The sequence below is a fragment of the Eufriesea mexicana genome, unplaced genomic scaffold (assembly GCF_001483705.2).
Source record: "Eufriesea mexicana isolate 0111107269 unplaced genomic scaffold, ASM148370v2 scaffold10, whole genome shotgun sequence".
Lineage (NCBI taxonomy): Eukaryota > Metazoa > Arthropoda > Insecta > Hymenoptera > Apidae > Eufriesea > Eufriesea mexicana.
The window spans coordinates 536,468-553,517 of NW_016908175.1; the positions used below are offsets into that span (position 1 = coordinate 536,468).

At 35.7% G+C, this 17,050-nt stretch overlaps 1 protein-coding gene across 1 annotated transcript in view; it reads right to left on the reverse strand.

Annotated features, from left to right (window-relative positions):
* Positions 1-17,050, reverse strand: part of barc (RRM1_TatSF1_like and RRM2_TatSF1_like domain-containing protein barc) — a 127,002-nt gene that overhangs the window by 22,959 nt on the left and 86,993 nt on the right. Inside the window, exon 4 of the mRNA XM_017907360.1 lies at positions 10,868-11,037. Coding sequence (XP_017762849.1) covers positions 10,868-11,037 — 170 coding nt within the window. The remainder of the gene's footprint in view (positions 1-10,867; positions 11,038-17,050) is intronic.

A 17,050-nucleotide genomic window follows, 5' to 3' on the forward strand; every position in this document is an offset into this window, starting at 1 on the left:
AATCTATATTACGAGTACTCCAGTGTCAATGGCATTCAAAGAACAACGAAGGCATGTCATTTCTACTGATATCCAATCTAGTCTACAATTTCTAACGCACGATAAAAGAAAAGAAAAATCTACTCGCTCAACTACCATTACCAATTCTGAAACCAGTCGTTGAAAAGATAAGTTTAGCTAGACAAAAATCAATATAGGATATAAGATACAAATAAAGAAATATAAGTTCCTAGAACGAATTTGTATAAACGAGTTTATATAAACATTTGATGGGAGTTGGGAGTTTGGGCAAACCACGTCGCGTACCCTCTTGGCACTCTCTCAGGAGTCAGGAACGGGGTACAGGGTATGGGGTTCGGTAAATATTTGAAATAAATCTGTAACTAAAGTAATAATAAAAGTCTAATCATAAATATCTCAAAAACTATCGAGTAGTTGCCCTTATAATGCATTTTCTTGAACTAGATGACTAAATTTACAAACCTGCAAAGTTTCAACTAAATCAATTACCCGAAGGACTTGCACCCTCCTTGTGAACCCCAAAATTTGTAGCTTTCGTTTCTTCAACTCCAGCTTCAATTTATTGATCTTTATATGATCCATTCCCTGCGTGCCAACAACTTTTGAACAAGGACGAAACGACGATGATCAGGACGACCACGGTATCAACAGTCCTTTACGGAGTTTGAAGAAGAATTGACGTGTGAGTGTTAATTGCGTAATCATAAATCAGTTATCGTTCTAGTCTCTTAGTTTATACTTTATTCTTAAGTCTCATTTAGCCCGTAATAAATATATATTGGAATGAAACAACATCTTTTATTCCTTATATTTGTCAATTAAAAGTATCTCTACATATATTCGAATTTAATTCCAAGGAGTCTGAATAAATCCTGAATTTTCAATGAATTTTTTAAATCCTCGACATAATCACATTCCAACGAAAAATTGAATTCAAGAAATTTTCTCGATTTAAAAATACAAACACGAGAAGCCTGACAATGCTCAACGGAAGCAACAAAATTCACGGTAAAATTCGGAAAATGGTAATCGATCAGTAGAAACGATATTCGAGGAAAGGATATTCGAGGAGAACGAGTTCGTGAGAAGAATTTGAGGAAAACTTCGTTCCTGTCCATTTGTGTCGAAGAATGGTTCACGTCGATGACCCGGGTGACGTAAACCAGAAATAGTGTCCTGGTCATCGATGATACAGCGAGTGCGTTAAGCAATCTTAATATAGTTTCACATAACGGGTTACTCTTACGTGAAAAATTTCTGCACGATGCTTTACTCGTGTTCTATATATAAAAATTGCGTAACGCTGGCGAACTTTTGGGGAAAAAAGGCGGATAATAGCGTGTTCCTTGTTTTCTTTGCACGCGGAAGATAGTGTCGCGATAAGGAGTTAATTTCGAAAAGGTAAAGAAATTAATTGCAACTTGCGAAGCGTGTTTTATCGCGTACATTGCGTAGAATAAATATTTGCAATGAGGTAAGTCGTTATCAAAAATACGTTATCTGGCTAATTTGCGAATGATACCGTGAAATTTCAGCTACTTTGTCATCTGAATCATATCTGTGACACATTTAGAATTCCATTCGTTTATGGAAGCCTGTAAATTATTGCGATTCCTGGAACCATGGAAGATTCGTCGTGTATTTCACGTGAAAAACATTCCTAAGAGTCGACGAATTAATAACATTTTTTAACGTTTCTTAATTAAGAAAAGCTTTTGCTTGTGCAATTTTTCAAGGATTGTCCTTTCTCTTGCAGGACTTATCAAACATCAATTTTTGTAACTAATATTCTACAAATGTGAAAATCGAATTCTCTCGAGAATATTGCAATTAGCTTTATGGGCGATTATACTGGGTTAATTCTTCCTGATTTATCAAAGTTTCGCTACTTATAATTACATAATTTACCAGAGGAGAGAAGAATTTTTAATGAAATTTCGTCCTAATTGAATTGAAATTTGAACAATGTCATATATTATACATTTCCAGTTAAGAAATTAAATAAGTCGAAAATCAATTACTTTTTGAAATTAACTTCTCCACGAGTTCCAACAGCAATCACTAAACGAATTAAATCGATGTTACTATATCAGCAGCTCGATCACCCATCCAGCCCTTCCAATTTCCCAAAGAACAACTCTAATGAAATTTGAAAACCACTCTAATCAGAATTAAAAAGTGTGATAAATTACAAATTTGATTTACCAAAAATAAAAATGAAATAAATGAAAAATCGAAAATAATATAAAAAATTACTTCTTAAAATTAACTGTCAAATTCAACCTCTCCTCTCCTAAATAGACTCTTCCTCGAATCTGGCTACCCACTAATGAACGAATTAAATCAACGTTACGACACCGGCATCTCGATCCCTCATTCATCCCGACCGAATTATTCCTGCCCAGCGTGAGCAGAAACGCAGTGCAAGTAAAATTCCACAGGCTGAAAGAGATCGTGGCACTTTACCTATTTCCATCATGCATACTAGTGCGATACCGGCAATTCGGAAAATCCTCCACAGCAGGAACGATCCCACAAAGCCACATAGAAACGCAGGAATCGTTATGGAGTGGACGGGACGGATCGTCGAGCGGATGAACGGAGTATGGGGAGCCGGTGCGCGGAAAATCGACTAGAAATCATTATAGAAAAGTTTGGTTTCAAAAAAAATTTGTTTACCAATAGGTAAACAGGAGTATGGAGCGTCATATAGCAAAATCTTTTTTAATACTCGAGGATTTTTAATATCACTATACGACTTTGAAGAAATCGAGTTTCAAATCGTCTGAAAGTATTAACTGCTCTTATAAATGGTAGGTCCATTGTAATTGAACGGTTAATTATACAATGAAATTTACCTAGTATACACATAAATTGAGCAAAGTTTCTCATATGAATAATTCATTATTTATTAAGAATAAGTTATTATTCATTCTTTATTATTCCGTTCTATACGTATCGCATTTATTTTATTTATATTAAATAATTAGTCTCTACACAAAAATCCATTTAGAACATTTTTTGAAAAATCAGCCAATTTTTAATACTTTATGATCATTCATTAAAATACCATTATGTATAAAATCTCAAAGATTAAAGTAAATTTAAGAAAATTAAAAGTGTCTGCAAGATTGTTTGCAAAATTTTCACATTTTCATCTTAAAAACCAATTTATTGATAAAATTGATAAGGGGAAACTCAAAATCAACCTAAATATATATTTGAAATTTATAAAATAGAAAAATAAGATATACATATATGATACCTGCTGAAAAATGTTTTTCGCTGCATTTGGGCGCATCGGGCTCGTTGTGCAACGGGGAAAAATCGGATGAAAGAGGAAAACGAGATAATCGAGCGATTCGTGGACGCGAAAAGATCGTTAGAGCCGAAGACTTCCGGCTAAGAAGAGTCGCGGAGGGCCCTGTTCGTTCGCAAATAACTGGTTTTCGCGAAGTTCAGGCCATCGAACTCGCTGCGCTCGTTCTTAGGCGGATGCCCGTGCGCACCGATGAAGACGCCAAGCGTCGACTAACTGATGATTACGGACGCCGCGTACGGATAAGGACCCTGTTCCAGGTGCACCCGGGGATTTCAAACCCGACACGTCTTGCCCTCGAACCGATGAACCCGAGGTTGTTTCGGCTGGAAAGGGGAACCGGGCGAACTTAAGACGTGAAAGGAATTAATTGGAAGAGGTGAGAAGGTTCCATAGCGTGGTCGAAATCCACGTGCGTGTGAATTCGCGGATTTTTCTAGTTCCCTGCAGCGAAGATTTTAGCCATAATTAACCAACCTATTATCGACGGACGGCGAATATATCAAACGTAATATTTTTATTTATCATATAGGGTATCGAGCATATCGCGATGAGAAATTATAGCGATGATAATATTTTTATTTTTATTATTACTGACGATATTTTTTTCTTAAGGATTTTCCTCGAATTGCTAAATCGACGTGTAATTTCGGAGTTTTACATAGGTAGAGTTTGAAGAGAGGGGTGGGTGAAGGTATACCTTATTTTGTGTGTTGTTAGTTACGTATATTAGGTTTACATATCAGCCATTCGCTATACAAATCGATTAACTCCACTTTTTGAAAAATCTTAAATTTGAGTGTCAAAGCACTTGGTATAGTCATAACATTTTATATTTATAATAACTTTCCCTGATAATTAAAATTAACACCATTAAACGACAACAATTTTTCGCTATGCGTAATAACAATGACGGATATCTACATGGTATTATGTGGTGACCCACCCTGTATATAAATATTTAATTTCTGTACGCTGAATACAATAAAACCAGTTTTCGGTATCCTGTAATATTTTACCATTTATTAGCACTTTTGGTAGCTCTATCGAATAAAATACCTCGCAAAGAAAGAGTGCTTTTAAAAAACTCCTAACTTTCGTCATCGAGCGAATTCGGATGCTTACGATTGAATATTCTTCTTGCGCGACTTCCGGAACGCTGTAAAGGGTTCAAAGGTAATCGCCTATGAAAAGCGAAGAGAGAGAAACCGGTAACGAAGAAAGCAGCGGAGTATCGAGCAGGAGAAAATATGGAGCAGAGATAAAGGGAACAATCCCGGCGTTTCTCTGCGTGTTCCACAGATACGTTAATGGAGTACTTGTCGAAACAGGAAATGTAACGTGGATGTGCGATTCGATGGATTTAGAATGAAATAAATTGTCAGAGTCGTGGCTCGATAACAGTCGAAGCTTTTTCCACCGTAAATTGGTGAATCATCTTAATGGAAGCTCGATGCTCGTTATTTATTTTGTATCTCGACGTTATTCCCTTGTTCCAGTTCTCCACGTTTATCCTGTTCTCCTCTTTATGGAGATGCGGAACTCCGCGGTAATTCTAGGAAAATGTGACCGGATTTAAAAATAATTTTCAATTGTTTCCACCTTCGCGAGAATGCGCGATTTTTTGGCAACGTTCCGGGAAATATGGCGAAAAACTCGGCTCATCTTTCAAACCGTAATTGAAACTCGACCAACGGAAGGAAAATTTGCTAGCAGAAAAAAATTGGATCGACGGGTAGATACAGAAAATTTCATCCACGCGTTTAATTAAACGCACGCGTATCGTTCTTGCGATATATATTCGTAACAGAAACGCGATATTAGAAAAGCAGAGCACTCGTATGGAAGCTAGGAACGTATGTATCTTTTTGTACAGCTATCAAATGCGAATTCGATTCTGTGAAAAAACCGCCCGATCTTTATTAAACATCGTCATGGATACAAAACCGTTCCCGTTCTTTTTTTTTATTTTTTATTTTCCGTTTTCCCCTTTATTTTTTCTTTTTTGTTTTCCCGCCAGAACGAACACTGACAAATTTACAAGGGGTTCGTAAAAATTTCAAAACATCTCCGGCAAGGCAAACACGAAACGTGTATGCTATATCGAGGATAAAAATCAAAATACCCTTATATCTTCGGAACGCAGGCTTCGAAACTGTTTCTCTTCTTTTCGCGATAAATCTCGAAAATCAAAATTACATTTCGCGATAAATCGAAGATTTATTTTGTTTGTTTCGTTTGCACGTCCTGTTAATACGATACAATGTATCGTATACAAAGATCGAAGAAGAAGTAGAAATAAGATCTTCCACGTAAGAATGTATATATGGATTCTGCATTTTACTGAAATATTTAGACATTAGAATTTCATGAAAGCAGGTAACGTATTAAATTTAATTATTAAATAAATTTTAAATTAGAAAAGGTTCATACATGTACAGTATAAGGCGAATGAAGCATTTAAATGTACAAAGTATGAAATTTTGCTAATTTAGAAATGTAAATAGGAGAAACACTGAGATCATCAACACTGAGGAAAAGTAACGAAGCATTAGAATACAAAACCATGACGTACATTTTAATTACAAAATGTCGAAACTTGTTCCAGTCTGGGAACATAAACAGAACAAACCCTACAAATCCAACACGCCTAAACATCACGTACACACGCTCACAAAGGATTTGATTGTAGAAAATCTGAAACTTTCCCAATCTAATAATTTAAACACGAAAAACGATATCAAACGTCACTAATAAAATCCCAAAAATAACAATTCTTTGATTGTTAGACATCATACGTCACCGTCTAAATTGCCCAGAAAATTTCACATTCAGCACGTAAAGAAATATTCCACTTTCATTTTCATCCACTTCCACTTTCAAGAAATTCCTTAAAAGAAAAAATATTATTGCGCATAAAACAAATTCCTTAAACAAGAAAACAATAATTACTCTACGTGGAAGAACGAATTCCTTAAAAAATAAAAAACAAAATTGCTCTCAATAAAATAACAAATTACCTCAAGAAAAAGGAGAATTACTCTACGTGGAAGAATAAATTCCTGTAAAAAAAATAACTCCACATAAAGTAACAAATTTCCTAAAAAAGGAAAAACGGAATTACTCTACGCGGAAGACTCAATTTCTCGAAAGAAAAAAAAAAAAAAATAATAATTCCCCATAAAATAACAAATTGCTTCAAGAAAAAAGGAGAATTACTTTACGTGGAAGAACGAATTCCTTAAAAAATAAAAAAAAATAACAAATTCCCTAAAAGAGGAAAAACGGAATTACTCTACGCGGAAGAATCAATTGCTTAAAAAAAAGAAAAAATGATGCTACATAAAATTAATTCCCTAAAGATGGAGAAGAAAAAAGGAGTATACATACGCCGCACATTCCACCCAAATTTCGAGGACGTCATAAAAAGTGCACGAGTACAACCATTTCCCTTGCGTACTCTCCAGAGATCGCTATCGATCGTCGGGAAGGAACGAAGAAAAGCAAGCTGCGATGCATCGCGAGTCAGCATCGCACATGTCTGGGCCGCAAGACGGGAAGAGATCCGCGTCTTTTTGCTCGCGGTGTAGAGGAAAGTGGACGCGCGTGTAAGAAAGTGCAGCGGTGCGGGACACGCGTTGCAACGCTCGTCGTAACGTCCAGGCGTGAGTAATCGAGTCGCGCAGCTGCTTTTACCGGAATCCGCCAACGCCAAGCAGTCTGGCCGCATCTCGAGCGGCTCGCTCCGCCAGCACCAGTGGCATCCGGTTTGCGGCGCGCGACCGGCTTTCGCCATGGCCGCTTCGTGGACTTCGTCGATTTCGTAACGAGAAGCCAAAAGATTTCCATACGATTTTGCCACAAAACTACCGCAAAAGTCGAAAGATTTCCATGCAATTTTGCCACGAAATCACCGTAAAAGCGGAAATATTTCCATGCGATTTTACGACAAAACTACCGGAGAAGCTAAAATAATTTCGATTCCCTATTGTAACGAAAAGTATCGAGAAATCGAAAGATTTCCGATTTTGTATCGGGAGCCCCAAAGAATTCAAAAAATTTCAACGAAAGGATCACGGAAGCCAAAAGATTTTGATTCACGTTATCGTTCCTATTTTTGTATTTAGGTCGAGTTGCATAGAGCTAGATCGAAGGAATTTTGAGAAGTTGGAATAGGGAGAATTTTGGTTTCTTTTTTGGGAGCGTTGAGAGGTATATTGGAAGGGAAATATATTAACGTTGGGTGGCGATAAGTCGGAATGTTTTTGGGTATTTAGGAAAGTTATTTTGGACTTGATAGTGGGCTATTTGGGCTATCTGGGATATTTGAAAATCGATGAAGTTTGGAATGGCGAATCATTATTTATTTGAATTCTATTTTTCAATTCTGTTTCTCAATAATGATCTTAATATATGTATACAATGGTATTTTGAGACACATTTTCAGTGACGATTTGATATTACTTTTTATTTTAAAATTCGTTCAGAAAATATATTATTTAATCGAGTTTTTAATTTTTCCATTTAAATTTTTGAGAATTAGAGCATATTCAAATTACAGTTTGCGCTAAAAACCTGTTGGCACAATAACAGTTAGAATGTTTTAGAGGTATTTAGGGTCGTTATTTTGGGCTTGGCGTTCGAGAATTGTCAAAGCTTGGAACGGAATCCTTAATTACTTGGATTCTATCTTTTAATCTTTTAAATAGACATGGCTGCAACACGTATAATATTTCCCGACATATTTTCGATACCTCTCTAATAAAATCAATTAAAATCCTGATCAAATATTACTGAACGTATCAGATAATATTTCTAAGAAAGAAAAAAGTAAGGAAAGATGACGTAATTTTTGTCATTTATAATTATTCAATATAATTCGATAAACAAAAGTATAAGTTCCAATTTGAAAACATTAATTTTATATTCTAAATATTCGTGATAATATAACAAAATTCTAATGAGCTAAAATTCGTAGAATTCGTGGATTAACCACTTGAAATTGGCGAGAACCGCTAACTACGGAACTCACGGGATCAAGTATCGACAACTACAAATTCGTAGACACCATTGATTATGGAACTCCTGGGACCCGACATCGAGGACACCGAATTCGTGAATACCAACGACCTCCAGACTCACCACACACGACACAAATAATTCCGCACTCGTGAAACTCTACATAAATGTCTCTGCTCTCTTGAATCTTAATCCCAACGACCTTGAATCCGTATAATTAGACGCAAACCACTCGAGTCTCCAAATCAACCTAAATTCCGAATCCGCAATGAAACCGTGCTATCTCAGCTTTTAATTAACACTTTCACGCATTAAAACTTTCGTAGTAATGATTAAATTAATTTAAAATCAAAATTAATTGTACAATTTGTCGATATTATTCTTCTCCTAATTCACAATAAATTAGCATCCTTGAAACAGTCAATTATCCCCTTTGAATAATTATTACGCTAATTTAAACACCCAACCCATTCTGAAATTCAGGTCTATGTCATTCTTGTACTTTCAATTTTCCGATAAATTTTCTAATTTTCTAATAATTATGTAGGAGATGGATATTTGATTGGTAGTGAAGATATCACTTCAAATATTTCTTTTCCAAGAGTGAGGATTATTTTGTACAATTGTCTGCTCTATGGGTTCAAGTGGAGCGCTCGGTAAGAACTTCTGTGGTTCCTACTGATGGTCTTGGTGTACCTATGGTGCTGGCCTTTTGGTATCCCCTTGATTATCGTGGTGCTATGATAGAGTAGCAGGTAGAAGGACGACAGGAAAAGGAAGAAATGCGTCAGTAAGGCTTACTAACACGCCCTGCCTTAGACTCCCCGCCGATACTTAGGTGGCATAAGAACTTCTATTTAAGGGAGCTCGAGTATTCACCGAGCACTTGCGAGGAAGCCTTCGAATCTCCTTCAAGTAAGAATCCATCTATTGGCGAGGGTGAAGACGTTGGTCGCTACAATTATATTTCCAACAACTATATATTCTTTTTAATATTAATTTTAGAACTTGAGTTCATCGATACCACTCTTCTACCATGCCAATACTTATTTCGACTTATTTCGTGCATTTTTATACCACGATATATATTGAAATTTAAAAAATCCCCAAATATTCATCTATTCGGTGTAAAAGAATAAGGAACACGTATGCCATAAAAGAAGATAGCTTAAACGATGTTTGATCGCGGGAATACCGGCTTTCGACAGCGTAAATCAATCCTTGAAGAGCGAAGGATAATATTTGCCTTGCACCGATCGTGGGTAACCAGGGGCTAGCGTAAATCGAGCGTAAAGATGAAGCGTATCTTGATTCCTCGGAGATTGAGCGGTAACGTATGATACGGGATTCTCAAACGGCTGCCAACACGGAAAGATGAATGAACGGACGTGAATGGAAGGAAACGCTGGAAATGCTCCGAGACATGATTTCACGGGGTTGCTCGGCGATAGAATTCGTCCTGGTTATGAATTCTTCACGGACCCTGATGGCGAAGAAATCCGATGTAATCGAGGCTTGTAATCGCGAAATCACTGAATTTACGCACGTCATTCTCCGTTCTTGCGAAAACGAAGATGTGACAGACAACAATGAAATTAGACTCGTGAGATAAAAATAATAAAAAATTAGAGTGACGATGTAGAACAGTAATAGAATAAATTAAACAGGAACCATAAACGATAGATGTCCCCGTTATCTCATGTGTGGTTCTCTAATCGATAATCTGAATCGTGCCTCTAAAGGAAAATGGTCGTATATCCTGCATAAGGTCAATTATTCGGCATACAAAAATTAATCCAAATATTCAAGTGTGAAACCAAAGCAATCCAATCCATTCATTTGTTTGTATATGTACAATTTATATTGAGAAACATTTATAATATATTGTTTGTCTAATTCATTCAAAAACCACGCGTTATTCCTTTTTTTCAACCTTATTCCAAGAGACGAGATGAAAATAATTAATATTCTTCTCTCGTAACTAATTAATTCAGTACATTTCACAATTTTATGATTTTATGATAGCACACGAATAATTAAAGGGACCTAAAGACCCACGCGTAGCAATTTTTTTATTATAGCACAATGCTATCCAAAACAAATCCAAACAACGACCTTTTACTATATATTATTAAGGCAAGTAAATTAATATAGCAATTTCGTCGACACTTGCGTTAATTTCTAAATAAATAAAAATGCAATTTGTAAAAAGCGACCCAAACAGACTAACTGATAAATGAGCGTTAAGTGAAACACGATGGGAGAATAATATAGAGACTACGATGGTTATAATTTGATTGAAAAAAGCTACGATTAATAAGCTCCATTTTTATCTGGCTCTTGCATACTAATTCAACATCGCTCGATAAAAAAGGAAATAAAAGAATTGAAATTCGGAAAAATGAAACGATTCGATTGTAACCTTACCTTGGTCCCAATTCACGATTACGAGCCGATGGAATGAGAAAGAAATTGTGAAAAATAATATAGCTACAGTGTGCGACTTACTTTTCTTGCATTTTTTTCTGTCGCTCCTTATCCTTTTTTTTCCGTTTCGGTTTCAAGGCTGGATCGTACGAGTCTCCCTTCATTTGAAACTTTGCCCTCTGTACAGACAACGTTTTACCCCTGATTTGCGACTTATCCAAGATCTTTAACGCCAAATCCACCGATTCAACCTGAACAAAAAAAAAAAGAGAAAAAAAAACGGGAGGTTAATTAAATGCAGGAGACAGTGTCACGGGGAGATACGTAGTTAATAAAGACGTCTTAACGAAAGTTTCTTCGTCTCTTTTACCAGATTAAGTGGCACGAGAATCGTAATATTCTGAAATCCCTTAGGAAGATAATCCGTATTTAATCCAACGTGATTTTTCTCTTCTTTCGACCAATGAACGCAGGAATAACTTTGTCGATCTTGTATTTCCGTCCTTTTCTCACTGTCCGACATTTTTCTTACCCTATTATCTTATTTATCTTCCATTTCGTAGTACAATTTAATTTTTCTACCATTTTTGTATCATTAATCACATTCTCACGTATCTCTCAGCGTCCCACATTTGCCTCTAGCCTACTGTTTTTTATTTATACTTGTGTTTCCCCGTGCAGTTCAATGTTTACACAATTTTTCGATCATTTTTGTCCCGGATTTTTATTTCGTCTATCAATATTAACTTTTTAATTTGAAACTTTTATTTCAGCCTAAAAATTTTACTCGCGCAAGTATCACAGCTAATACCAAGGACCCAGATCTTGTGCAAAGTGTTAATTGAGAACGGTAAAAACACGAGTGAGGCCACTCCGTCGTCAATTTACACTCCACCATATCAATTAATTCGTCCTCGCCAGGCACAAATAAATTGACGTTGACTTTCAGACGACACCGATGATTTATGAAATCAGAGCAGCAGGAGAAGCGGCGCGGTTTTTGCAACACGTGCACCATCGATAATTAACGAGCAATGCAAAAAATGGCTGACGTTAAACGGCCTGCAGTTCACGGAAACGGAAGGTCTGCAGATTCGGCGAGTCATCCGAAGGCACTGACAAAAAAAAAGCTATTAATTTAATCATTCGTGACCTACATTTTACCCCACTGGAATCATTTTAATTACGAATCTTCGCGCAAGCTCAATCTCCTCGTGCGAAATGTATTTTTCCTGCGAATTTTTATCCTCTTATTTAGAATAACGTACATATCTCCCATGTTTTCACTGCTTCCTTTCTGCATTCGCGAAGATATTTGAGAAGGAAATTCTATCCGGAAAATTCTTCTCGATAATCCAACGTAAAACCTATGCATTATGCGAAAACCTCAAGGAGAAAATATGAGGTTCGCTAATAGCTTATCCTTTGTGTTATTCGATAACTAAACTTCATATTAAAAAGAAGAAAGAAGATCGGTATAATTAATTTTATGATAGTAAAAATTTTAAAAGTAATTAAGAATATTGCAAATTCTTGATCTCGAAACCAAATAAAACATTTTCATAATACAGGATTGGTTAACAGCATATTCAATCTTAAGATGATATTAAAAAGAAGAGAAGAAAGAAGATCGGTATAATTAATTTTATGATAATGAATATTTTAAAAGTAATTAAGGGAATTGCAATTTCTTGATCTCGAAACCAAATAAAAAATTTTCATAATATAATATGGGATTGGTCAACAGTATATTCAATATTAAGATGATTCTCGTATACATATAAAAAAAAAAGAAAAAATTAGATTTATTACATTATCCATCTCAATAATCTTTACCTATTATTTATCTAACACTTTCTTTTCAATTAAACGTTGTGAGTGTTGGTTTTATATGTGTGAATGCAAATGAGGTTAAATAAGCAAAACTCATTTGCGATGATAAAAATATAATATGAGCAGTTTTGTTTTTTATTTACAAAAAGCAAACAAAAAAATTAAATTACTTTTTCATATTAATATACACACAGTGTAATAAACAACATTTGGTAAAAATAAATAAAAAGAGTTCATAAGAAACAAGGATTTTTTCATTTATAGTAAATTGTCATATAGTGTATGATGTTTGAAAAAATGTTTAGAAGAATGTGCCAGAATAAAACAATTATATGAGTATCGTCAAAGAGGAAACATGGGTATATAACGGTTAATAAGAGCGAGAGAGAGAATTTTCTAGAAAGTGTCAATCAATTTTTTGTTTAAAATAGTTTATTGCGAGTTGTTTTCATTATTTAAATATTTTTACCTAAATATACTAATGTGTTAACTATTAAAAAATAGTAGAAGGTATTTATGTCCACTTTTATCCACAAACGTAACATAATTGAATTATTCACGTTACTCGAAATGTGTACCGTCTAAAAGTGGAACGGACCTATTTAATTGAACGAACCAAATGATATCTCGTCCACTGAATGAGAATATTTAATGACTCGGTGAAACCGGAACGCAGAAAAGCGAAACAGAAAAATCGCACGTATCGGATTGATAATTGCCCGTAATATCGAATGTAGTCAGTGAGCATTACCACGGTCAACGAACGTCACACGAGCCACGTAAAAATACCAGATAGATACGTCGCTGGAAATAGCGAACACCGATCCCTATCGCGGAACGGACAGAACCGGTAATTCTGTCAGATTTATTTTCAAACTGCGCGCCAACGCCGGGATACTTTTAACCGTGATTTCATGTCGTTTACGAATGGTGACAGCAGCAAAAAGAAGATCGTTCTATTCCAAACAGTTACCGACCATTGTAAAACCAGGCTGAAAGAGTCGTATAAGCAGGATTAACGAGGACCGTGAACCAGCCACGCACATCCTTTAGAAAGACATAAACAGGAAGGTTGCTTCGTTTATGTTGGCAATGAATTTTTCGGAACATCGAAATCTCGAAACCACGTGAAATTTAAGGAAGTCTCAAGCGGTGAGAATTCGAGATATTACACTCTGCTTTGGGATTACAAATTTATAAAATTTGGGTGAGGGAAAACGTGTAATGGACGTATAAAGAAAAATATTGTATATTTCATCGCTAACGTGACTTTTTATTAAGTGGTATAGAGCTAGCCAACACTGAAAGTTCCAAAATTGTATCTCTTGAAATCAAGTACTCCAAAATTGTATCCTCCGCTATCGATTACACCAAAATACTAAATTTTCAAAATTACAGCCCTGAAAATCCATTACTCCAAAATTCTAAATTTTCACGATTATATTTCTCGATATCCAGTATTCCAAAATTATATCCCTCGATATCCATTACATCAAAATTTTAAGTTTTCAAAATTACAGCCCAGGATATTCGTTATTTCAAAATTCCAAATTTTCACGATAATATCCCTCGATATCCATTACTTTAAAATTCCAAATTTTCACGATTATATCCCTCGGTATCCAGTACTCCAAAGTTCCAAATTTTTTAAATGACATCCCTCGACATCCAATATCGCAAAGTTACAAAATACTATTTCAAATTCCACATTTCTTTTCAAATTTATTCCACGCTTTTACATAAAATTTCGTATCTGAATATTTCATTTTCCACTATTACTACTTTTTCGCGATACTATTTTTCGAATCGATGCTAATTCGCCTTAAGGCCAGCCAAGAACCAAGTACGTTTCGAATTTTCGACATCTATGTCCACCACAATTTTGTCAAGTCTCATCTCCTTTAAGACGCGTTATCCAGGCCAGCAATAACCCAGCACAAATTCACACGACGATAAACAAATCAACTCCTGTCATAAATCCTTCAAGCTACGTAGATGAAACGAATTTTTCACGTCGTGACGTAACTTTGCAAGAGAACGCAAATGACGCGGCGTACACAATGGCCATGTCAGATCATGAAACTTTTCCCCTAGATTTATATTAATCCACCATCTGCCGCTATACAGGGTGGCCGCGAATAAATCAACGCTGCTTATCGAAAGCTATTTTTCTACCGAGATACCGAATGACCTAATGATCGCTATACGTTCGTCTTCGATATCTCGCGTCGAGATGACTACCCGTTTTCTACCTGTAAAATATGGAACACAGAGAATGTACTATGCACACGTAAAAATATCGCAGTAAATGCAGGAAAGCAATTTTCTGATTAAATTGAACCTCAAATCATTCGTCAACACTAGAATTATCATCTTGTAACGAACAACATTTTCTCAAAGTGTAATAAAATAATAATAATTATACTACTATAACTAAGACAAGTAAACACATATATAGAAAGTGTTCCATGACAGTATTAATTATATTTAAAGAAATTTTCTTAATTTTGCTGTCCAAGCATTTGATTAATACCTAATTTAAAAAGGATCCTTAAAATAATGTTTGAAAAATCGAAGATAAAACATATTTCTTCTACCTTCTAATAGTTATATCAAACAGCACTTACCGTGGATTACCCTGTCCCGAATAAAAGTAAAAATTAATTTTCTCAAAGATAACTTCGTCTTCTGGATAATAATAAAAATAAGACGTGAAACAAGTAATTCGAATTTATCGGATAGTTCTAGCTTCAACGCAAGTACGAACGTCTACCATCAAGTTAGGCCTGCGTCGGGAGATAAAATTCGAAACCAGCAGACCTCAAGCATATAGCCTCTAATTAGAGATCCCGTATTCCATACAACAGCGGACGTTCGATAAAAATCCTGTAAAATTATTTAACGTTCACCAACTGTTTCATTTATATCTGATATTTTATTCGTTCTCCCATTCGAGCTGTCTTTTAATAAAATGAGCAACGTGATAGTCACTCTCCTAAAGAGCCAGGCTCCTGATAAACTTCGCTTCCCGACTTATTCTCGTTTCGCTGAGTCCTGATGAATTTGATTAAAGCAACCTGGGTATCAATGCCTCGCGAATATAACTTTGCGTAAACTTCCCTTTCGTATCTTTCACAACGTATTAAAATACCTTCTCAAAACTGCCATTTATACAGCATCCAGTACCCTGCAATCTCTAAAAGGATTCTAGCTAGAAGTTGATTCCTCTGAGCAACCTAAGTGATTATGATCTTCAAAGAGATTTGAATTGCTTACACTGGAACGAGAAAAGCTTTCAGTAGACGTTACTCGTCTCTGAAATTATTAATAACCATAGAGGCTATACTTTAATAATCATAGAGAAATCCTTTAGATGTTTAAGAGGTCATTCTCGTGTAAGTGCTGCACACATTAACTTCTGATCTTTATCAATTTCTCCTTACCAAATATTGCATCTAACTCTACGACTCATTTTCGCAGTTTACTTAACGCTAAACGTACCACGCAGGGTCAAATGACCCTTTTGAAATTTATTTTATAATTGCACATTTATGTGGGAAAGGAATAAATACGGTCCTGAAAAAATGTCGAGAATGTTAGGACTTGAGGATCAAATGCAAGTGAAGAGCGAAAGCCTAGGAATGTCTCTGAGTGTTTAGAATATGTAACCCACCGATTGAAAAAGAGGACATGAGTATGAAAGAAGACACAGTGCAAGGTTTAAATAAGAGTGCAAGGATGCGGAAGAGTCAGTGTGTATTTTAGTCAGTCATAGAGTTTATGAGAGATAGCGAGTGAGAGTCAGCCGAGAGTTATTAACGCTTAGAATACATTTTAGCTTAGAATAAATTATTTTTATATTTACATCACTACTAATTCTGCTGTCTATCCAACATTCCTATACTTATTGTTACTTCTTTCGCTCACCTAACTTTCTGGAAATTCTTATACTATCTGATTGTTTAACACGTTAAGTGCCTAGCCCGTTTTGCTTCAGGCCTAGACTTGGTTATCAAGTAAGCCATCGGCGGCGGGCGAAGTATTCTTAAAACTCGAAGACACTGTACCAATTGCTATAATAATTTATATCCCAAACGTTAGGTCCAAAGATCGCGAAAAATTTAAGACCAAATGTAGCACCTTTTGGTTCTAGTTTGGGCCGGTCCCTGGGAACCGGCCGGGCCCGAACGAAAAGTCTAGCGCCGGTCCCTGGGGACCGACATGGCACTTAACTATTAAGTCAAAATGCAGTAGATGGTCTGTACATGTATTTTTCAATATCCTGAATCAGGATCCTCCTTTGACTGGAATAAAGATACCAAGACAGCGTTTCCTGTTACAATTAGCAAATAAAAACATCACGGAGTACCACGAATTTCTTGAAGAAGAAGAGGAAAACCTACAGGAAAGAACATCAAGCAGCCTAAGCAA